Raw genomic sequence first — 24,961 nt, 5'->3', positions numbered from 1 at the left:
TTCACCTTTTGTGATTTAATCTTGTTATTCTGTAAACTGATGATTTTATTGGCTGTAGATTGAAAGAACTGGGTAAAAATGTTGATCAAGTAGTGTGGCACTTTTTATCTTTCTCCTAGCTGCTTAATCCTGGTGGCTGATTCTTTTGTTAATGCTACAAAACAGGAAATTAAGGCTGATCCAGTCACAAGAATATAACAATGTCTGCATGGGGGAAGCCAGGAGTATTCTGGCCTTGGAGCTGCCCTGACATCTTCCCATTACCTGACACTCCCCTTGCAATGCCAAGCAGTTGTTTGCACATGTGTCCAGCTGTGCCATGCAACACAGTGGTGATACCTCTCACTCTTTCTGAATCAGAACAAGGTGCCCAGTATTGATCATGTGGCTGGGCTCCTTGTTCTGAATCCAGAGTGAGTGACTCACCATGAAAGAGGCTGTGAAACAAAACATTGTAAACAGCTGCCTGGTGTTGTCATCTAGCCTGTTCACTCCAGAACCAGGGTTTGGTTCATGCATTCTCTAGACACTCTGCTGAGAGGATAGTGTGTGTGTGTGTTTTATTTGGCCCATGTAGATGCAGTAAGGTGGAAGATCTGAAGGTGAGAAGCAGTAACAAGGTGATGAAAACAGAGCTGTGTTTACTGAAAACTTACCTTATGCCCCAAGCTGTCCTGCTACCCTTATGTAATGCTCTTATCAGCTAGAATGAAAAATAATCATTACTATCAGTCCAGTTTGCTTTGGTACATTGAATGGGATGAGAGTACTCTCGTCTACAATTTTCTATTTATTCTTGATTATACTCGATTACACTTATTGTAGCACTTTAGGCAGAAAAATGTTTAGGGCCACCCTGACTTAAAGCATTGGCAAAGGTCTGTAGCAAGTAAGAGACTTCTGGGGAAGCCTGCATCACAGTCAGTGTGTTTATGGGCAGTTTTGAGAACTAAAGTCTCCTTCTTCACAAAACTACCAAACAATTGCATTGGTCACTTCATAGCATAATGAAAGACCCACCCCCATCATTCCTAGAAAGCCAGAGTCCCTGGAGAACTATTGTCTATCAGAATAGACAATAGTGTGCTGTATGGTCCAGTAGATTTGTGGCAGATCCAGCATGTTCACTTCTTTCCTGTTGCAGATGAACTCAACAGGAATCAGGTTCTCTAGAACTGTCATTCAATAAAGTCGTGGCTTGTTTTACACCCAGATGATCTTCTGTTCTTGATTGAGAAATAAAACATTTATTTGTATACACTGTTGTTACATGTGTGCCTGTGCTAATACTGGACAAATGCAAAAAGTATGATTGCTTCTTGAGATAGCAAGAAAGAAGGGAGTATTTAATTTCCATTGCACAAAGAAATGTTAATCAGTTCAGGTTGTGCTTTTCAGTACTAACATCCCTCAGGCAGGGCATGTGAAAATGTGAAGTGCACTACCCTGATGAAGACATCAGAAAACATCTTGTTCTGTTTGAGTCTCCTCCTTGCTCATAGTCAAGGAATGAGCATATGGTCCATTTTAAATCCAATAAAATGGGAAGCAGCTCAGTGGGTACTAAATCAGCCATTATACTCTTCAGAGTAAACGTGAAGGAAAGGAAGAAGGGAGTCCTTATTCTCAATGAGTTCTTCCCCAAAACCATTATTGAGCTTAATGCCTTTACTAATTAAGACCCTCCTGGAAAATTATGACAAATGGATTTCTAATGAAAAGGCCCAAGAGTGGCTTTGAGCAATGACATGAACTCCACTTTCTACTTTAACTGCAGAAGTGAGTGCTCCCTTTTGTGATTTGGTGTTGCTCTTGCTTGTAGCCTAACAGATATATTTTCTCTTCCTAGTCCCATCTCCCATCATTGGCGAAGGGACCAACCCCACAGTCCTTCTGGTCTCCGTGGCTGGCAGTGTTGTCCTTGTGGTCATTCTCATTGCTGCCTTTGTCATCAGCAGGAGGTAAGAATTTAAGCTCCCCCTTTCCCCCCACCCCACTCTTCTTTTAAAAGGAAGCTTTTTTTTGTCTCCCCCAAACAAAGCTAAATTCTTTGATTAGCATCATAAACAGTACATTTGCATCACAAGCTCTCTCTTGTGTTGCTTTGATCTTCTCAACAGCACTACCACAGCAGCATGTAATGTAATGGTAATAGTTTTAGAGTTATTTGCCCTTCAAATGCAAAACCAATTCTAGTGATGGGGTGGTGGGAGGTTTTAAGATGCACGCCAAAAACATGAGATCTGAAGGGAGACTGTAATTTGATGTCGAGTTTTAATGAATGTATCATTCTGGGCTTAAGAGTGCCAGACCAGTTTTTTTTTTTTTTTTAATGAAGTGGACTGTAAATGAATTGTATCTGAACTGATACAAGAGAAAGAGGTGCTGTCTTGATTTTCCGATCACTCCTACATTTGGCGTTCTCAGTAGTTGAGGGAACATAAAAGAAAGCATATACAAACACCGTTGTGTATGTGCCAGCCAGGTTATACTAGGGACTCGCTAATTATTTTATCATGGACCTCACCAGGACAAGAAAGCTATTATTCAAGCTTACAAAACTGTAAATGAGTTTTGCTTTGTTTTAGTAATTTGCCCGACAGTGTTTGCCTATCTGTGCTTGAGGTGGGTACAGGGAGGCAGATCAAAGAAAAAGGAGAGTTATAAGACCACACAGTTCTTAGAGTGGAACAAAGAAAAGGTTAGATAAACAGAACATAGTTGGGGTTTTGAACACTCCCAAACTGACAGCTAGCACTTTATTAGAGATTCAAAATCCAGTGTAAAGGAGAAGAAGCAAATGAGGTTTTTTTTTCTTCACTTTTGCCAATCAAGAAACAGGTCAAAAGCAGGCATAAACCTTCTGTGTCCTGATTGGGCAAGGGTGGGGAGGCCACAACCCATAGGCTACATGGAGCCTGTGGGCTACTTGCATGCAAATAGGGAGAGAAGAAGGTACAGGGGAAAAGACAAAGTGTCCATGACAGCTGCTGGATTATGGGAACTGTCACCCAAAACACCTTTCTCCAAACTCTAATCTGAAACTATTATCCACAGAATGTAAAGCCTCCATGTTCAGAGGCTCCTTTTGTAGACCTATGCAACCTCCATGTATCTCTGAATATCCATTACTGGGACAAAAACAGTGGGGAAGGCTTATTGCTATTGTGACCCACTTTTGGGTTTCCCAGAATTTCTTGCTTATCACTTGCAAACAAGATAGCAGAGTAGATGGTCTGATCCAGCAGTTTTTAATTCTTATATATAAATAAGATCATGTTTCTTCTCCTTATTTCAAATCGTTTTCTCCTTGAAGAAAAAAGAGGAAAAACAGTTAAATCCATGCGGTTATAATATCTGATAAGTAGTCATTCACTGTAATGGATTTCAGTGGGTGTTCAACTGGTTCACTAGCCTCCATGCTGACAAAAAGAAAAGAACATATAAAAACATAATGGAGAGGAATAGGTTTATTAAAAGCCACTGCAACAGAAAACATCACTGAGCCTGATGACTTAAATTCCCTTCTGCTTTTATTGATCACTTTATTATTTAGGGCAGAATTGATACTAGAATACATTGTATTTCTAATTATGAATGTCCATCCAGGAAAACTCTGCCTGTCGAGTTGCTCTGAGATTACTCCTGCCTTGCCTCCTTATTTCTACTTTATTTATTTTTATTACTGTTTATTTGTTTTGTTTTTAAAAAAATGTCACCTCCCCAGGCAGACAAACAGTGCCTGGTGATTGGTCCTCAGTGGATCATTTTTTTAGAAACTGAAATGTCAACCCCTTGCCCTCCTATTGATTCTCTTTAGTATCGGCCATAAAGCTGTCAAAGAGAAGGCTACTGGGAACCAGCTACCTGACAGGCTTACTGGAGCTGATGTGCCTGCTGCCAACACTTCTTTTGGCTTAAAATGCTTGCTTAAAAGGGGTTCAGACTGGACAGCAAAACAGCTAAAGAGGCATGGTTCCTAGTAAGAATAGGTGCTTTGTCCAGTAGCTTGTAGAACTGGTTAAAATAAAACCAGTAGAAAGTTGTTTGAAGGATATATGTCTAATGCTGAAAGATGTAGATCTGACATCAGGGAATTTAGAAATAGTAGACAAATCTTCTGAAGTCAAGCAAATATCTCACAACAATGCCATGCTGAATGCTCTTGTGATTTCAGTTGTATTCCACAGTCTGTTTAAATCTGTGCCAGGTGTCACCATGAAGACATCCAAATTCTATTTCAGAGCTGAATCAAAGATTTGCTAAGCACTCTGCATGCAAATAAATGTAGTTGGGTTCCATTTTTGGATTTTTTCTGTACACAGAACATACATCATGTTTTCAGTTTTGCTTACATGCTTCACACAATAATAAATAAAGTCTTATTTTCTTGAGAAAGGTGGAAATCATATTGATGTTTTGACAACTCAGTACTATGAATTTTTTACTTTCAGTTAAATTTGCATTTAAAGGGATTTACAACTGAATAAGAATCCAGTCCTGACTGGTGAAGATGGCCAAAGTCCTGATGAGCCAAAATTGGCCAGCTGAAGCTATCTGGCTCCCAAACCCTATCAACCTTCTCTTTCCATAGCCTAAGTTTTGGCTAAACTTTATTGATAGCCCCAACCACAGTAGACCCACTGAGTCATAGAATTTACACACATATTGACACACATGTTGTGTCATAATTCAGAGTGCAGTTCTACCTCACCAAGATATCAGAGGGCCAGCTAAGATGACACTAGGTCAGTTGAAGCTGTTTTGAATCCAAATCTCTCATGGACCAGAAGTGTTTAGAATTATGTAGGATACTCATTCCCTGGCCTAGCACTGTGCCAACATTTTGCTCATGTTTTTGGTTTGGAGGAGGGTTTATATCTAGCAAGCTCCCATTCACTCACCCATTATCTGTCCCTTTTGGTTCTACTGTCAGTTACTTTATCCAGCAGAGCAGTCATTCCAGCAGATCCTTCTGTTGACAGATCTCTGAGATCAGCCAGTAGTAGGGAGTTATGTATATATGGATGTATTTTAGCTTGTTGTATGCCGCTTTGAATGCTTGTCAAAAAGCAGAATAGAAATAAAAAAAGAAAGCAGTTGCCCAACTCGGCGGGCTGACCGCTTTGCCGCTAGACGCAGCGAACGACTACAAGCGCCAGAGCTCTGGGGCTTGCCCCAGCTCCCTATTGGTGCGCGGGGCAAAAGGGAGGCCCTTCCGCCCCGCAACGCTCTGGGAGCTGGGCTCGGTGATCAGGAGTTCCGGTCCTCCAGGGCAGATGATTGGTTCAGCTGCCCTGGAGGAGGAGTCTCCTGGTCAGGTGGTACTAAGGGCGGGGCTTAGGCCTATATAGGCCGTGCTGACAGCCCCGGCCCTCAGTCGGCGCTTGGCTCCAGATGGTTAGGAGCCAAGCAGGAAGGGAGGAGGAGCTGAGCCTTCTCCCACCCACCGCTTGGGTTTGGGTTTTTTGTCACAACTTTGGGGCGGCAGCATAGGCCAGGATCTGCACGGTGTGGTACCAGGGCTACGGAGCTCTGGTTTGGGAGTAAGTCGGGACCCGGGGGCGAATAGGGCAGGCGTATGGCCATTGCGGGGGCCATAACGCGAGAGCGCCTCCCGGTGACTAGGGGCTTAGCGAATATGTGAACGCATGGCAGAGATGCGGTCATACGGTGTTCATTAGCCCCTAGGTCATCCCAATGCCTGGTGGTTGCCAGGTTGTGGTTAATCAGACAAACGTGGGGTTGTTTGATTTCGCAGATCCTGACCTCATGCTTTGTGCCAACCCTACCAATGGTTTGCTTAATAAAGTTGTGGCCTTTCCTCCAACACGGTCTCCTGTGGTTATTCGGCAGCAGCATCTGAGGCAAAGTCCCTTGCTGGTTTTGCAGGCCACAGCTCTTCCACATTTTCTAGAGACCATCCACTTTTCAGCCCCACAAATGCTGAATTTCCTTTTCAGATGATTTTTCACACTAAACAATCATAGCACCATGATTTCACTTCAGTTGTCCAGGCAGCATCCTATGAAATACTGTTATATGCAGTCTGCTATTGTTGTTTGCCTTCAAGTCATTTTCAAATCATGGTGACCCTAAAGCAAACCTATCACAGATTTTCTTGGCAATTTCTTTAGAGGGATTTGCCATTGTCATCCTCTGAGGCTGAGAGTGTGTGACTTGCCTAAGGCCCAAACCACCTCTGAGTGTTCCTTGCCTAAGAAAACCCTATGAAATTCACAGGGTCATCATAAGTTGACCAAAAGGCAACTTGAACACACTCGTACATGTACTTATAATTCTCAGTCAGAATCCTAATGCCTCATCAAATTCTAACTCCAGGATTCCATAGGATTTTTTTTCAGTGAATGTGGAATCATAGTGCTGTTACTGTGCAGTGTAAAAGAGGCCCTGGAATGGCAATTCACCTTTTAAAGAGGTTTCAAGGCTTCTCTTTGATGTTTGATTTCTGATCACATTTGTGTTTTTGTTCTTATTGATGGCAGTTGGGGGTTGATTTCAAAGGCAGAATTATGACCTGTCTCCACTGCAGTTGTCCACTCTTGCTCCATTACAGGATCTACTGTGAAAATTACCTGGATGTAATTCATGTCAGTGTTAGCAGAAACTAATTAAATTAGTAAAGATAATTGATAGCATGTTCCATAGCAGCTCCCTCAGGTTTGGCGCCTTTGAGCAGTGCTTTCACATGGATCCAAGACATTTCACACTGAGCTCAACTGATTATCTGCTGAGTTTCATCTTACTGAGGTGTAAAAGCAAATATCTGGTAGCATTGGGGTTTGTACAGGTGGCCCCTACCAGTTGGTTAACTAGACAGATCTTTAGGGAACCTGACTCTGCAGCTACATGCTATGCTGTGCATTTGATATTTTATGGTGTACATTTATTGCTTTCAACTTGCTGTAAGCTGCCCCAGTGTTTTTACAGTGGTAGGGTGCAACATAAATACTTTCCATAAATAAATAAAAGTGAAAGATTGAAAAGTTACTGCAGAGTGTTTTGAAGAAGGGCACTGGATGATACAGTGGGTTGCTTCATTTGTTTTTGTGTCTAATTAGATGATGTTTCTCTAAAAGCTATTTTTATTATCATCATAGACTGTATAAATCAAACTATGTAGAATTAAGTGACTAGAGTTCCACTGAGATCCCTGTAGTGATGGGTTTTGGCAGCCTTACAGCCTCTTCTGTGTCTGCTCCAACACGTTATTCAAGAAGCTCTTTTAAGCTTTTAACTGCCTTTGTTTTCCCCACTGTGGTTTATGAAGGCTGAAGTTGCCAACTTTGCTGCATTGGGAAGGTGAAAAGCATGTAGTCCCATGCTGTTTCACTACAATACCCGCTAATACCACTTGGCTCCCATTTTGTTCTATGAGCTGCCTGCCTGTCAAATTTTAAGACCCACCTCTCCTTTATCTTGAAGTCCCACCTGTAGATTTGCCTTGATCTCTGACCTCTGTAGTTTTTCACAGTGCCTGCATTCCCTTCCTGAATCCCGCCTCCCATTTAATCACTGTCACCCAAATCCTTGTAATTATGGGGTTGAGCACTGTGACAAAGGTTTCTTTTTGTCATTCAGGTGAGCTGTTTGTGCATATCAGCTTATGCCTAGCATTCCTCAGGCATCCTGAGAACTTCCCCTGCCCTCCCAATAGTGCAGTAATGAGCAGTTGGGTGGGAAGCAAAAGAGGGGAGTATCTTTTCTAGACAATAGGCCCCAGCAGTCTCCCATCCAAAGCAAAAACTCAACAGGGTGACCAAGGTGGAACTGAAGCAAATAGTAGGTTGGGAAGCCTTTATTAAAAGCTAATAAGCTGTAATTAGAAGAACCAAAAAGTGTCCTTGTCTTCCTTTTTAGCTTCTTCATGTGGAACCTTTCCCCATGCAGTGCTTTTATGTTTAAACAAAATAAAACAGGATTTTTCAATGTAATTTTCTCTGTTTATATGTAGAAAGATGGTACATAAAATCTAATGACTGGAAGTGTGTGAGTTGAATTTGATGGAATATGTTACCCATTTAGCTCATGGTCATTTTGGTGAAATTTATAGAGGGCAGCCCCACTCTTTGGACTCCAACTCTTATCAGCCTAACCAAAATGGGCAATGGTCAGGGATGATGTGAATTTGGGATCCAACGATATTTGGAGGGGCAGAAGTGTCCAATCTTTGCTCTAGAAAGAACAGCTTATGAACTGTGTTATTGTTCTTAAATACTTAACAAGAGAGAGAGAGAGAGAGAGAGAGATTTCTATGCTGTACTTTAATATGAATTCAGTTTGCCCTTCAGATGCTTGGACTACAGCTTCCATAAACCCAATCCAACATGGTCAATGGTAGACAGCTATAGTCCAAAACACTTAAGGGCTGCCATGTTGGAAAAGGCTGTTATATAGTTTATTATGTGCTTATCTAACAGCTGGAATTATATGGTATAGGCAATATTCATGGGAGCACAAGTAATTTCTATTCTGTGTTGATGTTCATATTTCAACATCACAATATTTTATGTCAAGTATATATAAGGGGAAAAATCCTCTTATGTATAAGGTTAAAAATCTTACATATTCTTGGGGGGGGTCATTAAATGTGCTTAAACTGGAATAAAGGATAAAGAAGGAATATGAAAGAGAGCATGCCTGTATTTCTGTGCCTTTAAGTCTCCTGTCACAGTGACTTCATCAGTTTCATATACAGAGTTTTCTTAGGCAAGAAATACTCAGTGGTGGTTTGTCATCCATACAGATCCCAAAATTTGTCTATGATGGCCATGAACATTCTAGTTCTGGCAGTGAAAGAAGGAAGAAAAAACAAAGAACTTATGAATTCATGGGGGGGGGGTGTTAAAAAAAAATAAAGAGGGAAATTTTGAGTTGTTAACAATATTTGTCCTTTGTGTATGTCCCCCTTGTGGGCCAAACTAAACTTGAAGAACCTGAGAACTTATATAGATGCTGGGAACAACTCAAGTTTGGAGTTGCTTTTAACCATGTGAAAGTATTTTCCTTAACAAAGACTTTTCTTTTATTAGATTCTTTTTAGATCTACACTGCTACAGTTCATTAAAACCCTTCTTTGGAAATTAAAGTTATAAATAATATGTCTATAATGTGTTGTAAGAATATGAATAGTCTTAATATGCATTTGTAGAATAATATGTTATTTATATGCACATGTGTAGAGTGGAAATTGCTTGATCAGGTATATGTGTGTAATTTATATTTAAATATCAACTAGATTTCACTTGCATAACTGATGACTACACATATAAATACCATCATTGCCACACACATGTGCAGCTTTTACACAAATCTCAATTAATCTTTCCAAATTTGATGCACACATGCTTCCATTTTGATGCATAAACAAAAAAGCAGCTTTTTTCCAAATGTACAAAGTTGTTTTCCTTGATCACAAAATATAATGCAGTCCAAGTAACGTGGCAACTCCTTGTGCTTCAGGTAGGTTTAGGTTAGGTCATTGACTGTAGCAGCAGAGAAAACATGTTTTGGCAGGTCTACTAATTCAAATGTTGGCAGGTCTAGAAGACTTGCAGTTCACCATTATGTAAGGCATTTGTTTTGATTTGTAATGCTCTTTTTCATTCCAATAGACGGAGCAAGTACAGTAAGGCAAAGCAAGAAGCAGATGAGGAAAAACATTTGAATCAAGGTAAAAGGCAGTGATGCTTGCTTTGTTGATCTGGTTCACAAAGCATGTCCTTTCAGTGTGTTCTTGGAGGGAAAGAAGATGTTTCCAAAATAGTGATCATTCATATATATATATTTTAGTTTGTAAATTTTTTTCTCTCCAAGTCTGAACATTCGTTCCCTTTGCATGTGACACTGTGGATGATTCATTTTTATTTTTATTTTTTTATTTTTTTGTAATTACATTTATCACACATATGTACCTTCTTGAAAAAGAAGCACCTAACTGTGTATTGGTAACATAATTCTTGCATAGATCTAGGAAACAGGAGAAAACGTCTTCACTTGTGGAATGCTCTATTGCTTAAAACACACTCTAGTAGTTAAAAAAATAAAAATAAAAATAGTAAAAACAGGGATAATTGATAAAGGTGACAATTACAAAAACAAACAGAACAATGCCTAGATAGGTACATAAGCCTTCAGTTGATGGTAGAAATCTCCAATACTGAAACTTGTCTTATGTCAATAAGGAGATGAATTTGGGTTCCATCTCTAAGATATCTCATTATGTATTTATTCCAAATTCTGAAAAAATCTGAAATCTGAAACACTTCTGGTCCCATTCATTTTGGACAAGGAATACTCAGTCTATATAACCGTATTAAAAACATATGCTTTAAAAGTATTTTTTAAAATTACACAATACACTGTAATTTGCAAGTCCTGCAGCCTTTTGCTAAAAGTCTTTGCCTGCTGCTGGAAGAATTGTAATGTAAGGAGGACACAATTTTAGCATCCCTAGGGAGGAGGTTTCAAAGTGTAGGGCCTATGCTCCATTTCCCAGACATCTATTCCATGATAGCTCTGTAAGCCAAACTTTCAAGATTTTAGGTTACAAAATCACTTCAACACTATACCCATCTGCTTGTATGTAAGCCTCATTGGACTCAGCTTGGAACTTATTCCTGAATAGACAAGCATAGAATAGAAAGCTGATTGAAAAGTGCCTGTCCACATAGAAATCTGATGCCTGACTATGTGTCTCTCTCAACTTATGTGCATGTATAGTATTCCCTCTCAGAGTGTTGTGCTGAATGGTGTGTTGTTGCTGGATATACATGTGGAAAAACTATCATGTCGTTAACTTGTTCAGTTGTCATTGTCATTTCACTATTTACACAGGTTAATGTGTAAAAAACTTGTTCCTTCTGGAACACTGACATTTCATCCTCTGAAAACATTTTTTGAACAGACTCGAGGAGGGATATATATGATTTTGTTTGGGGATCATTGTTTAGGGGTGAAGTATGTTTTTCTTTCTTTCTTTCTTTCTTTCTTTCTTTCTTTCCATCCATCCTCCAAAGAGTATTCCTATTCCTCCTATTATTTATTTCTTTGCATACAGAATTTCTGCAGTCATACTTTCTGGACATTTCCCTATTGAGGTTGCTTCCATATGGGCAGAGAGATTAGAAAAGAAATGTAATATGAGACGTGCCTATGCATTGTTGTTTCTAATGTAACCTGCTAAGAACACAAGCCGTGTAATAAAACTCAAGAACTAGCCCTTCCTCTAAAAGCAATTTTATTTGTTATAGGACTTGCCTTTAATATATTTCATCTATCAGTGATATTTATTCCCAGGGCAAAAACTGATTACTTATTTGAATATGTGCAAAGAAAGAAAGATACTCTTCCCCTTAATAAAACTACATCATTGAACCTTTTCAAATGCATATTTTTCTTCATTCATCCTTCACGCACCCTCTGCAGACATGTGTCAATGCCCCTTTATTTTTTTGGCTGATGCATGTAAAGCATTATTTTTGACAAGATATAATTGAATTGCAGGTGTTAGGACATATGTAGATCCCTTCACTTATGAAGACCCCAACCAAGCTGTGCGGGAATTTGCCAAAGAAATTGATGCTTCTTGCATAAAGATTGAAAAAGTCATTGGTGTTGGTAAGCTAAAGACAGCATAATATTAGCCAAAATATGGTTTTATAATGATGGAAGGCTTATTAGGATTATAATGTCCTGCAATTACTTAATTATTTTTATGAAACTTTTTTTGAGCTGATTTCTTTTCCACTTTTTTTTGGTCAGATATTTTCAGGTTGGCTTTACAAATGTATTTGAATAAAGCTGTGGGACATGAATTTAGTTGTATGAGATCACTTTGGGGTTATTTTGCTTTTATTGGTAATTTATTGTATTTTACCAAAGAAGTAAAATAGTAAACAAAACAAGACAAAAATATGAATCCAAAAACCAGAAACTAGAACACATATATCATAGCCCAGGCTGAACCTTGTCATAAGTGAACACAAATCTTCTCCAATGTTAATAAATGGCTGTACAAACAGCCCCTAAGGGGCGGCATGCAGCCACCCCTTTACTGGCAAGATCGGGGCTGTGACCACTGCATGCTGCGGCCCTGATCCGGCGTCTGGAGGGCAGAAAAAGGAGCCGCAAAATGCAGCTCCTTTTTGCGCCCGCTAAAGGGCGTCACAGCCATGGTGGTGCAGCTTTTTGAGGCCCTTTTGGCACTGCATCATCTAGATGCAGCACCAGGGTCATGCCACAATGCTGTGCACCATCTAGAATGGTATGCCATGTCATGGTGCGAGGGGGCGGACTCACAGCGTCCAGCGTACAGACACTCTGCCATGACTCCACCCACAGGCTGGCAGCTTGTGCCAGTCTGTACCAGGCCAAAATCAACAAAGGCAGATTTTTTTGGAATGAAAATCATACAAAAATTGTACAGTGTTTATTGTGCATTAACAGATCCGCTCATGGGTGTCCCGTCATGGTTTTTGCCCTTCTCTACAGGTGAATTTGGTGAAGTTTGCAGTGGCCGTCTCAAGGTTCCAGGAAAGAGGGAGATCTGTGTTGCTATCAAAACTCTGAAAGCTGGATACACAGACAAACAGAGAAGGGACTTCTTGAGTGAAGCCAGCATCATGGGACAGTTTGACCACCCCAACATCATCCACTTGGAAGGGGTTGTTACAAAATGTAAGTAGGCCATGATCTATTACACCATGTGTTACCATGTCTTTAACCAGAACAATTTCAAACTCACTATGAAATTCAATCTGTACAGGGCTTTCTCCTGTCTTTCTGTGAAATGACAGATGGGATAGATCCACTGTTAGCTAATAGGAGGAAATCAGTGCAGGAGGAGTCATTAATCTTGTCAGCTATAAATGGTTTTATTGTCACAATGATACCCTATCTCCAAGCAATCCGTGCATAATTTTACAAGGAAACATAACACTACAAGGTTTTTGAGGAAGGATGCTTGGGTTTGAAGGGGTTTTGCCCCCTTCCTATGTCTTTTTATTGCTATACCAAGAAGGCATTTTCGAAATCATCTTTTAATATCAAAGTGAGATTTTATAGGGTTGAGGGAAGCAGGTAGTAATCAAAATTGATATAGAGTTTTATAAGAGTTACAGGACAGTAAACTTGCAGTATCGTATGCTTCAAACCTTTAGACACAAATGCAGAGAAGGCAAACCTTTCAAAAGAAAACAATTCTCATTCTTCCTTGGAGACTTACTTTGTATGTACTTTCTGATTTCTTTATGTGTTTATTTCCATTTTGAGCAACACCTGGTCAAGTATGTTCCACTCTCCTCCACCACCCCACAGATGCTATTAGCATTCACTGTGCAAGTCAACTGTGGTCTCACTAAGAACAGAGTGAAACCTCACAGTCAAGATTTTCAGGCTTGAACTGATATGCACCTGTGAAGTTTGTATCGGCCTGCCAGGTTTGTATCAGCCTGAGGAAATGTATGCTGTAGAGATCCTGTTTGACATGGCCCTGCTTCAGATAGATCACTGGGTATAGCTGTAAAATGCAATCAGGCCAGTATTGTTGGAAAGAGAATAGTTATTTAGTTTTCAGGTTGTGTTTTATTTTATTAGAAATGAAGGTCTTACTGGATGGCTTGGTTTGTCCAAACCATTAAATTTATAGCTACAGTTTATCAGTGTTTCCAGTTAATCTTGAAAGTTGCCAGTTCCAGTTATCTACTGTAGTTCTTTTAAGTCCTATTTTAGTCACATAGGCCTGTTACATACGGGCCAGAAAGTACGTGCAGAGCTTCCGCTCCCCCCTAACCTTAGTGCGCGCTCTGTGCACACAAAATGGCGGCGGCCGTTCCACACGGCCGCTGCCATGAGGACATCACAACTGCTGGTTTGGTCCGCTGGGCGCAGCCTTCACACGGCTGCGCCTAGCAGACCAAAGGAGAAAGGGGTCAAGCGGCCCCTTTCTCCTCCTCCCCGCCGCCGCGGGGTGTCCTTGGGGCTTGAAGCCCCAAGGACACCCCTTTCCAGGCTGTGGGGAAGGGGCCTTTTGCCGCTTCCCCGCAGCCTGAAAAGCGGTGAATCGGGGCCTCAGCGGCTGCCGCTCTGGACACTGAGGCCCTGATACACCGGAGAAAGGGGCGGGTGCAGCCCGCCCCAAACAGGCGGTCTGTAACCCACCCTAAGGAGCTGTGATGCACAAAATTATCTGGGATGTCCCAATGGTGCACTTCCACTAACAGATTGTAGAGAACGAAAGGCTGCTGCCTGATTCCCCAGGCAGGCTGCGTTGCCACCAGGGCCTGGCGCCACGGAGACCTGGTGCGCCCCAGCATGCCTTGCTGGGGCACGCAGGCTTCCAATTGGCTGGCCGGGAGGGGAAAGGGAGGGACTTCCTCTTGATGGTCGCCCCGGTCCTCTAGGGCAGCCGATTGGTTGGCTGCTCCTGGAGGCGGGGCGACTCCCCTCTTGGCCCCCACCTTTGCTAGTAGGCCTATATAAAGGCCATGAGGCGTCCTCTCTGGCACCATTTCTGCTCGGCTCTGCTTCAGTGCAGAACCGAGCTCTTCAGGGAGGCTAGGCTAAGGGCTTGCTCCCTCCTCCCCTCGGGGCTGAGACCCCTCTTCGGCGGCGCCCCGTGGCGCGTTGTTGGGAGTGGCGGCACACAGACACACGCAGTAGTTGGTGGGCTCTGCCCCTCCCCCACGCCGTTTTTTCACCCTTTCTGCGGTGGCACCCACCATTTTGTTTAGGCCTGGGGCCTAGGAGGATTCTGCTCCTTATTCTTTCACCCTTCCCAGCACCTCCCCTTCAACAGGCTAGACTGTTTTTTACTGTTGCTATATTCTGGGTGTGCAGATCTTTTTGTTTTACCCTCTGTGGGTGCAGTTATTTTGCCTTTTCTTGTCACTGAGCTTTTTTATATTGGTTGACGTCATCATGCCTCCTAAACCGCCACCTGCGGCTTCTTCATCTCGACCTTCTACTACAGGACAGTCAGGCTTCCCCAGGCACTCGTAGGCTAATTTGTCTTCTTCACAGAGACCTTCTGCTTCGGCTTGGCAGGCTGGCACCAGTGGGGCCAACTCTGCCCAGGCTCATGAGGACCAGCCTCCGAGTCAGTCGAATCCCAGCTTACTATCTCCAGAGGTGACAGCCAATCTGTCTCGTTCCATAGTAAAGATTATCCAACAGGCTGCATCTTCTTCCCAACCAGCAATGTCAGAGCTGTCTCGTTCCATTGCTGAACTTATTGCAAAAGCCACTTCGCCCTGTCAGACAATCGATACAGAATCTCCTTCACTTCAGGCACTTGACAGTTCTGGAGCCTCATCTTCCAGCCAAGTTCCTTCGGAAGCTCGCGACGAGACCCCTGCGGCAGCGATGCACTCAAGAGTTGTGTCATCATCCAGCTCCAGCTCAATGTCGTCATCATCTTATAGTTCGGACGGCGAGGTGTTCGACAATGTGGATGGTGCCAACAGATGTAGATGACACAAAAAAGGTCACAGATCCAAGAAAAGAACTCGACGGGCTTGTTCCTCTCAGGCTGCCCAAGGTGCTTTCAATGCTGTCAATTCACCTTTACCTTCTGGCAGAGATCGCTTTTGTGTTGAGCATGCCTTGGCACCAGGCCTGCCACGTTGGGCCATCAAGCATCGTACCTGGTGACCCAGTCTTCATGGGGTTTGGGTTGACCAGGAAGCACAAGGGTTTTCAGTTTGCGCACCTGGAGAGCGCCCTCCTGGCTCGCATCTACCTCGCAAAACCAGAAAGCTGATTCTCAGGGGCTGTTTTGTGGATGTCTTTGGCTTGGTTCCTCCAACAGGTCAAGCAGCTTTGGCGGTCACCTCTACCAGAGGGAAAAAGAAGGCCCCCCTTTCCCCTCCGGTTGACCACAATTTTGACAACTGGCTAGAAGGTTTCACCATTTTTAGGGCCGTTATTGTCATGGCCTTTTCTGAGCGGGCTTGGCAGCTAGACAGCCATTTGCTGCATGTCCAGAGAGTTCGCTGGTGATTCGGCAGCTATTGCGTATGATACGGCGTTTTGCCAGCATGCTTCCCAGAATTCCAGAGAGCAATGGCATCACCTTCACTCCGAAATTTGGCTGTTGGAAGTTGGAACTCAGGCTGTGCTGCCTGCCTCTTCCACTTGCTCTGCTCCCTCTGTTAGTCTGGGCTTTGTTTGCCGAGATTTCAATGTTGGCAAGTGTTCTCACCCGCAGTGCAAATTTAATCATCTTTGTGCCTCTTTCAGAGGCCCTCATGCTAGGTTGTCCTGCCCTCTAGCCCCTCCCACATCTCAGGCCTTTCGAATCCCTCGCTCTGTCTCTCTTCACAGCGGGGGAGCTGGCCCTGCTCCTAATTAGCTGTGTTTGAGCTGTGGTTGTTTACCTGGATCGTGTTGGTACCCCTATTACCCTTCCTTTCACATGTGCATGTTTGATCATTGGATCTTTATATACTGTTTTTCGCTTTATTTTCAAATTGTTCAGTTCATTCACTTGCAGGTTCGGGCCAAGCACCAACATTGCAGTTATTTGCTGATCTGCTGCCAAGCTGGATGACTGCAGTACTGGTTTCTACTCTAGCAGCGTTGAGGTGGAAACTGGCTTTTCATTGATGGACATTATGCATTTCTTCAGATGTGCATCTGCCAGACTGAATGCGTTGATATGTTGGCAGCTTCAGCCGATTTGGACTTTATAGTTTTTGACATGGGTCAGGCTGGCTTGGCAGCTTCTCTGAACCCTGTTGGTGTTGCTTGCGGGGTAGGGTTGGCGGTGGCGTTTCTTTGGAACGGCCTTTGTGGCGGCAGTAGAGGTTCTGGATCTGGTAGGCATGGTCTATAAGGTTGCATAGCACCGTATCGGGAGTCCCTATGGGACACGGGAGTGGTGAGGACATACGTTGTGATCATTGCAGGAGCCATAACGTGACACCGCTTCCCGGTGACTAGGGGCTTTAATCAAATGCAATCTGCGGGTTGCATGGATACGAGAGGGCGTTAATCTAGCCTCTATAGCTCATCCCGAGGCCTTGCTTTATATGACATGCCATTTATCCTACAACGGCGGGTTGTAAGATGATCCAGAACTCATGCTTTTAGCCAACCCTACCTTTTTGCTGCTGTTTGCGTTAATAAAGTTGTGGCCTTTCCTCCACATGTGGCTTTGCGTTTTATTGTGGTGACGCCCTCCCAGGCAACCCTTCTTTATTTTAGCCACATATTCACCCCTGAAATCCATGAGAAATTATCCACATCTTATTTTCAGGCAGCATGGAGGTCTACAAGATGGAGGAAAGAAATTTTGGAAATGTATTCCAGTGGAACATTGGATTTAGCCATATATCAAGAATGGAAATATTAAATAAATAATATGTGGGCTGAGAAAAAAGATAATACGTTCTTGCTTTCTCTGTAATTTTGCATTTATCTTTATGAATTTATTAAAAACACTTTTTAATAAAGTCCAATAGCATACAGTGACATACTGTTTATGTTTCAAGTCACAAGTATTGGCATTGTTAAAAAAAACAAAATCAATCAAACAAACAAAAACTTGTGAATTTTTTGAATCAAACTGCTTTTGGTTGTAGCATTTAGGGTCTCCTGAAGTTTCACACAAACGTAAATTGACAGATAAACAGTTTATATTTAAATGTTATTTCTCTTTTATTAAGCTATATCTTTCTTTGCTCTAGAGGCTGTATTTTCATACCACCTTAGTGAAACAGAGACTTAACAGGGGGATCTTTGTATTGAAATCCCACTGAGGCTTTTGACCCCCAAGCTGTTACAGCTGTAACAGTTATAAATGACTAGATAGCATTTGCATAATGCACTTGTCACTGCAGTAAAATGATTTAACATTCCCAACAGAAGGTGAGAGGCTGAACCAAGTCATTCTGTTGTCTTATTCCCTCAAGTTTATGTTTTTGCTGCAGACCAACAGAGGCACCTCCAGGCTGTAGCCCGTCACCATTTGGTAAACAGGGTTGCATAAGCAGATTCTCATCTCAATTTTTTTCCTGTAGCTTTACTGAGTCTTAGTGATAAATGGGTACATTTAAGACTTCTCAGCTTACAACACAAGATAGATTGTGAGGGTCATTTTGATGTGTTGTGTGTGTGTTTGTAAGAGAGTGAGTGAGTTAATGTGGAGAACAGAATAGTACTAATTCATTATTAATGGTGAATCAAACATTTTTGATAATTGACCTCAGGATGACAGCACAAGCTCTGAGCTTGTGGTCAGACTTTGTAGGTAGATACTTTGGATCCATTTTTCCCATACAGTTAATTTTACAGTCATACTATGGTGGTTCCATCAGGACAGATTAATCATTGCCTCCGTGCATCATACTTTCAATGTGAAAATCATGTTCTGTTTTTTTAGAACAGTAGTGGAATCAAGGTCCATGAGATAGTGGATGCCTTCAATCGCCTAGTAACAGAAAGGGACCACCACAAGCTTACTGCAGAAATCAGAGTCCAATAGGATAAGAAAGTACTTTGACTCTATAGATTTCTTTCTATCACATCAACATTCTTTTGCTTAGGTGTAAAGACGAAGGGAGCTATGCATTAATATATTCAAATGAGGAGTGTCTTATTTCTTTAAGTTGACAAAGTACCTTTTGATTGCAGAAGGTTAATTAAAACCCATTTAGATCTATTTGTTCTGTCAAGTGACTCTAGTCACAGTTGCAAAGAGTAAATGACATGGGGGAAATATGCAGATTGGGTCTGAGTGGGCTCCACTCTCACTGATGAATATCAGGAGGGGTGAACATTCATATATCAAGAGAGTGATTTCCACAGCCTTTTGCCTTTAAGTATTTGAATTGCTGGCCAGAATTGCTAAGCTCATATTGATGCAGCTGCACTAGATTTTTGCACACATAGAAAGTGAGGAAGAGAAAAACCTTTGTTAATGCAAATAAGATAGTTAGGGCTACAGATGCTTGATTTTCAATTCACAGACAGACTAGTTTGCATGCACAAATGTGGAAAGAGACCAGAGAACTGAATAGTTTGGCACTGGATTCAAGTGGCAAGGGAGTCATGAACATATATATTCCAGAGAAAAACTGACCTTCAACCAGCTGTCCCTAACCAAAAATTTAAAAAACCAAAGGTGCAGAATTTACAGGATAATAATGTTCCTTAGCATATTGTTTTCTAATCAAAACAAGTTATTTCTGAAATAGGAGCTCCTAATAGAATTGCAAGTGGAGGCAACCTGCTGAGTGAAAAATGTGCTAATGTAGAAACAATTATAAGAGCTTTTCAATGTGAAAGTATTTCACAGGAACCCAGTTTTTGCTAGCCAAACATTTGAACAGTTCTCGCTGGTGGATATATACTCTTTCTTCAATGGAATTTATTTTATTTTATTTTTTTCCTAAACTAGATCTCTCAGGTCAGGAATAAATCCTGTTTACTTAAAGAAGATCCATAGTTATTGCAATACTATTTATCATTTTGTAATGTAAAATGTTCCAGCCAAAATGACCTAAACATGGGAGTTGTTTCATCCTCTCAGCCATTTTGGTTACCTTTTTCTTCACATTCTGAAATCATGAGTGATTAGGGAATGTGTCTCTAAATCACACTGACACATCGCCACCTCAAGGAAGGAAGGTTACCTAGAATGCTTTGAAATCAGTTATGAGTCCCAACTATGGTAGACATTTTGAAAATGGCCGAATAGTAAGCTAACAGTTTTAAATCCTTTTCATGGGTCCACCCTTTTGGGATCTAGCAACTGGATTTGGGCAATATATTTACAAAATTATTTTTATAATATTAGTGTGTGGATAATATGTATTAATAAATATATTAGGAGATAACATTTAATTATAAAGGATTCACTATATAATACTTAGTCTAACATAGGCTGAGAGTAAGCAAGTGTTCATTTTCAGCTGAGCATATTTTTTTATTAAATTGACTGTCTCTGCAGTAAAGAGAGTTCATTGACTAATTTGTCCATACCTCCTTCAGTTTGAGGAAATGGATGAAGCATGTTTTTACATGACCAAATAAAGGCTATGAATTAAGTAAATAGAAGGGAAATGACTGTTTATGCCACACCTGAATATCCACTTACAGCTGACAGCCTGCATCCCTCAAACCATAACTTTTGATTTCTCTCAGCCAAATGCCTACGGACATACAAATTCCCTAGCAAATGATGCAATTATCTTTACATTACTCCCAGTGCAAATAGACCTACTGTATTTGGGTCTATTACAAGATTGCCATTTCTCTTTAGTGAGCAATTATGGATTCTTATATTCTCTGGAGACGGTAGTGTATACCATAGTTAAAGACCTTGTCAATGAGTCAGCTAAAGTGTTAATCTTCTGGCCAGAGCTCTCAAACACTCCAGCCTTGCATTATTTCTTTTCTGGCACATTCTAGCAAAGTAGGAAGCTTTTTGGATTGGGTATTGTTGTTTTATTTATTTTTTTAATTCTTAATCTTCTGCATCTATGAATTCTGTCTTTTTTCTCCAAATTCTAGGCAAACCTGTCATGATCATAACTGAGTATATGGAGAATGGTTCTTTGGATGCTTTTCTCAGGGTATGTACCTTTAATATGATGAAACCAGGGCAGGATATTTTTACTGGCTAGTGAGACTAAATTATGCTTCAGAGATGGTTACTGGGGTGCTTTTCTACTGCAACTGCTGGGAGGGGTGGAATGGTAACATGGAGGTGAAGCAAAAAATACTAAGCCCTAAGTAATCCATGTTTAATCAGAAATAGGTTTAATTAAAATATTCATTAAAAGTCCTACATTGCTGTACGTTAATTAAAACTAGGATATTCTACACATCCCAAGAAACTAGTACAAAAGCCACTGGACTAGATGATAAAGAATAAAGTTCAGTAATATAATAACACATTGTTTTAAAGATATAGGGGCAAAACAAATGGCCCCAAAGGGGTGGCATGACACTGCCCCTGAGAGAGCCAGGTCAGGGCTGTGGCAACCACACGCTGTGGCCCCAATCTGGCCAGCTTCCACCCCAAATAGACATGGGAAAAGTCTGCTCCTATTTGGGATGGAAAAAAGTGTCCCTTTGCCTCTGTGCTGGCATGTAATTGCCAGCACAGGTTCTGGGTAATTTGGGGACATGGCATATCTAAACGCCATACCCTGGGTTGTCTGTTTCGGTCCAGAGTTGTTGTTCCTAAACTATGAAGCAGTGGCCATTGAAGGAATGGGACCTAGGGTAGGGAGGGAGAGTTGCATGTTCTTTGCCATTGCAAATGTTATATTTATATATTTATTTATTACAGAAGAATGATGGCAGATTTACTGTAATCCAGTTGGTTGGAATGCTTCGTGGCATTGGCTCTGGAATGAAGTATTTGTCTGACATGAGCTATGTGCATCGAGATCTAGCAGCTCGAAACATACTTGTCAACAGCAATTTGGTCTGTAAAGTTTCAGATTTTGGCATGTCCCGTGTTCTGGAAGATGACCCTGAAGCAGCCTATACTACAAGGGTAAGGCTCTAGACACTATATTTCTATTGATGCAGCCTAATATCACATTGGCTTTGTTAGCTGTCACATCGCACAGTTGACTCATGTTCAATTTGTGGTCTACTTGGACTCCTAGATCCCTTTCACATGGAGTCTCATTCAGCCAGGTGTCCCCCATCCTATATCTGTGTATTTCATTTTTCCACCCTAAGTGCAGTACCTTGCATTTCTCCGTGTTGAAATTCATTTTGTTAGCTTTGGTCCAGCTTTCTAGTCTGTTCAGGTCATTTTGAATTTTGATCCATTCCTCTGGGGAAATAGCTACTCCTCCTAATTTGGTGTCATCTGCAAATTTGATAACTCCCAATTCTGTCATCCAAATCATTGATAAAGATGTTGAATAGCACTGGGCCCATTGACAGAGCCCTGTGGGACCCCAATGGTCACTTCTCTCCAGGATGAAAAGGAGCCATCGTTGAGCACCCTTTGGGTTCAGCCAGAGGGTTTCTTCTATTTCAGCTGCAGCATCAGTAAGGAAACTCTCTAGCATTGCCTTCTCCCTTTCCCTTTGGATTAGTACCTATTTAGAAATTCTGTTTATTTTCATAATGTTCTTCCATTGGCTTTTCCCATTGTTCTTCTTTCTCCTTCATCCTTCATTATCTATCTGTTGTCTCTTCCTGTTTATCTCTGTCATTTTATCACAATTGCTTACTTCCTGTGGCACCCCTGGGCCTGCGGTGCCCAAGCAATACTTCTAGAAATGTATTAATATTATCCTAAATTCAATTCCAATCCCAACTAAAGCAAGTAATTGAACTAACGAGATTTACATATGTGTTAATCACAGAGCAATGTGTAGATCTAACATGGGGTGGGAATGTGTGCCCCTCAGAGACCCATTTTACAGCTCCATAAGCCCCTTAAAGCCCCTCCATCCCCAGAAGCTTTTTTTTTATAAATGGCAAAATTGTCCTAAAGTACCAGAAAATGTGGCAGTTCCTTTAAAAAAGTGCCTTAAAAATTAAAATAAAGCAAGAAAAGTTGTGGAAAACCAGCCTGAAACCTATAATGACTGTAATGTCACTAACTCCACTCCAGGGATGCAAGCAATAGATTCAGAAAAGGTTTATTTAGTAAGCAGAGCAGTTCACAGTACATAATTGTTGTCAGAACGGAAAGGTTTTTCTAGCTACACATTATACTTAGAATCCAAACAGTTCACCCATTGCAAAAAATCTTTATACCATTTGTCAGCAATTCAAAACACACTGCCTTCCCAGTTCTTACTCTTCCTCTCATCTCCCCCATCATCATATCAAAATACAACTTCCCACAAGAACTATCTGTGATAATTTGCAGCTCATTCTTCCTTTTCACACATCTGCTCATTATCCCAGGCTGCACATGATACACAATCTTTTCTTTTCTGAACATCACCAATATCATAGCATACCTTATCTTCCTGCATTGTCATACATATGGTCAAGCATGGCAATTAAGCATTGCAGGACCATGATCCTGTCAGTGACATGATATCGGTCCAGTTGTATTGGGAGCACCAAAGCGGCTGGTGATGTGGGTACAAAAGTACAAATGTTCCTCACCTTGGCAATTATCCACCCCTGATACAACAGGTTGCAAATAAGATGTACCTTCTGTCATTTCCCATTATTAAAGGAACAAATACTTTTATTTATTGCAAAAAGTAGGAAGAGAGAAAGTTATAGCATAATTACTAACCTTTAACCTCAATATACATCCCAGATGCACATTTATATATGTGAATGTATTTAGGCCTGTTGAATAAAAGTATAGAACAATAGAATTTTATAGGCATTATTAGTCTGACTTTGCTAGATAGGTTTTAGTCATTTGCATGTAAAATCTAATGAGGCAAACACTGCATCTTGTAAAGCAATATCCTGGTGATCACAAACACCCTTGAAGTTTACACACATCAGGATAAAAGGAGAAACAAGGTTTCTAATGTGGATTTGTAATTTTTGTTAGATGCTTTCCTTTTAAATGCCTGCAATTCTCCATCTGTTCTCTCAAGTACAGAGATTGTCAGGGAAACTCAGTTTGTGCTGTTTAATTCACACATTTCCCTGTAATGAACATGCAGTTCATTAAATCTGGGAGGGGGAAGGCAATTTGCCTTGTGAGGATTTAATGCTGTCCAGCCCTGCAATTTCTCACTAACAAGGGCAGTGTAGTTTTGAGCCAAGACAGATTTCTAGAAAGCTGTGTTCAAACAGAAGGGCAGGAGGTAAACCACTGAAAAGCCTTCCTTTCAATTTGGAGAGTACAAGTATAGTAAAGTGTTTTCCCTTCCAAGAGAACTGCAACAAATATCTATAATTTGCATCATAGTGCATTGTCGCTTTTTAGTATCACTATTCAGGACAATTTGGATGAATTCCATAACCTAGTAGCCAGAAGGAAATGCGGATCATAATTGTTCTTTTAAGAAAAAACCCAAGCCAAATTAACCATATGGCTTTTGTGGGCAAAAATGTACTTTTATTAATTGCTATAGTAAATGAAAGATCCTGTACCTTGGCTGCCATCCAGAGGCACCAAAATCCCAAGGGTGTGAGAAATCTGCATGTGGGCTCATGTCTTTCTCAAGCTTTTCTGCAGTTGCTAGTGACACAAAGTACAAAGCTGTATTCTCAACATTATGAACAGTTTGATGGTTGGCTAGGAAATTTTTCTTTTAAAAAGTGTCAATACAGATTTATCATCATGTATGTGAAATATATATACACATACACATAGGTAAACATATAATACCTCCTGGGATCAGACAAAATGGGTGTCTAGCCCTGCCTTCAGCAACCCAGTGCCCTCCAGATTTTTGGACTGCATCAACTATTAACCATTGGACGTACTGGCTGTGGCTGAGAGAAGAGGAGATATAGTCCAAACTCTTCCTGTTTTCGACAGTGGCCACATAAATGCTTCCAGGAAGTTTTCAAGTAGGGTATGGGGGGTGGGCGGTGGAAAGTCATATATAGTGGGCCCTTGGTATCTGATGAGGTTGGACCCCATCCCCACTCCTGTGGATACCAAAATCTGTGAGTGCTCAAGTCCCATTAATGACAGTGGTGAAATGGTGTCTTTTATATAAAATGGCAAATTCAAACTTTGCTTTTTGAAATATGTTCAAGCTGTGGATTCTTGGATCCATGGATAAAGAATCTGTGTATATGAAGGACTAACTATAAAAGCAAACAACCCTTTTCTGTGAAGCAAGTACTAGGTGAAAAGGCCATATCTCAAGGAAGCTGCTGCAACTGGACACCATCTTCATTTCAGACAGTTCAGTTGATTGGTTGGTTTGGAGAGGAATTGGGAGAAGGATGCATTCCATGTGTTCTAGTTAAAGGCACTCCAGTGTTCTAGTTACCAATGTTCAGTTGTAAAATATCTCTCTTTTACATTTGG

At 41.2% G+C, this 24,961-nt stretch overlaps 1 protein-coding gene across 5 annotated transcripts in view; it reads left to right on the top strand.

Annotated features, from left to right (window-relative positions):
• Positions 1–24,961, top strand: part of EPHA4 (EPH receptor A4) — a 217,328-nt gene that overhangs the window by 156,880 nt on the left and 35,487 nt on the right. For all 5 annotated transcript variants that reach the window (XR_006102924.1, XR_006102926.1, XR_006102925.1 and 2 more), the window contains exons 8-13: positions 1,850–1,961; positions 9,636–9,694; positions 11,527–11,640; positions 12,514–12,699; positions 20,536–20,597; positions 21,320–21,529. Coding sequence is in view for 2 of the 5 variants with exons in the window: in XM_042458022.1 (XP_042313956.1) it covers positions 1,850–1,961; positions 9,636–9,694; positions 11,527–11,640; positions 12,514–12,699; positions 20,536–20,597; positions 21,320–21,529 (743 nt within the window). In the remaining 3 variants the exon portion in view is untranslated. The remainder of the gene's footprint in view (positions 1–1,849; positions 1,962–9,635; positions 9,695–11,526; positions 11,641–12,513; positions 12,700–20,535; positions 20,598–21,319; positions 21,530–24,961) is intronic.

The sequence above is a fragment of the Sceloporus undulatus genome, chromosome 3 (genome assembly GCF_019175285.1).
Source record: "Sceloporus undulatus isolate JIND9_A2432 ecotype Alabama chromosome 3, SceUnd_v1.1, whole genome shotgun sequence".
In the NCBI taxonomy this organism is placed as follows: domain Eukaryota; kingdom Metazoa; phylum Chordata; class Lepidosauria; order Squamata; family Phrynosomatidae; genus Sceloporus; species Sceloporus undulatus.
This window is presented reverse-complemented; position numbering and strand designations above follow the sequence as displayed.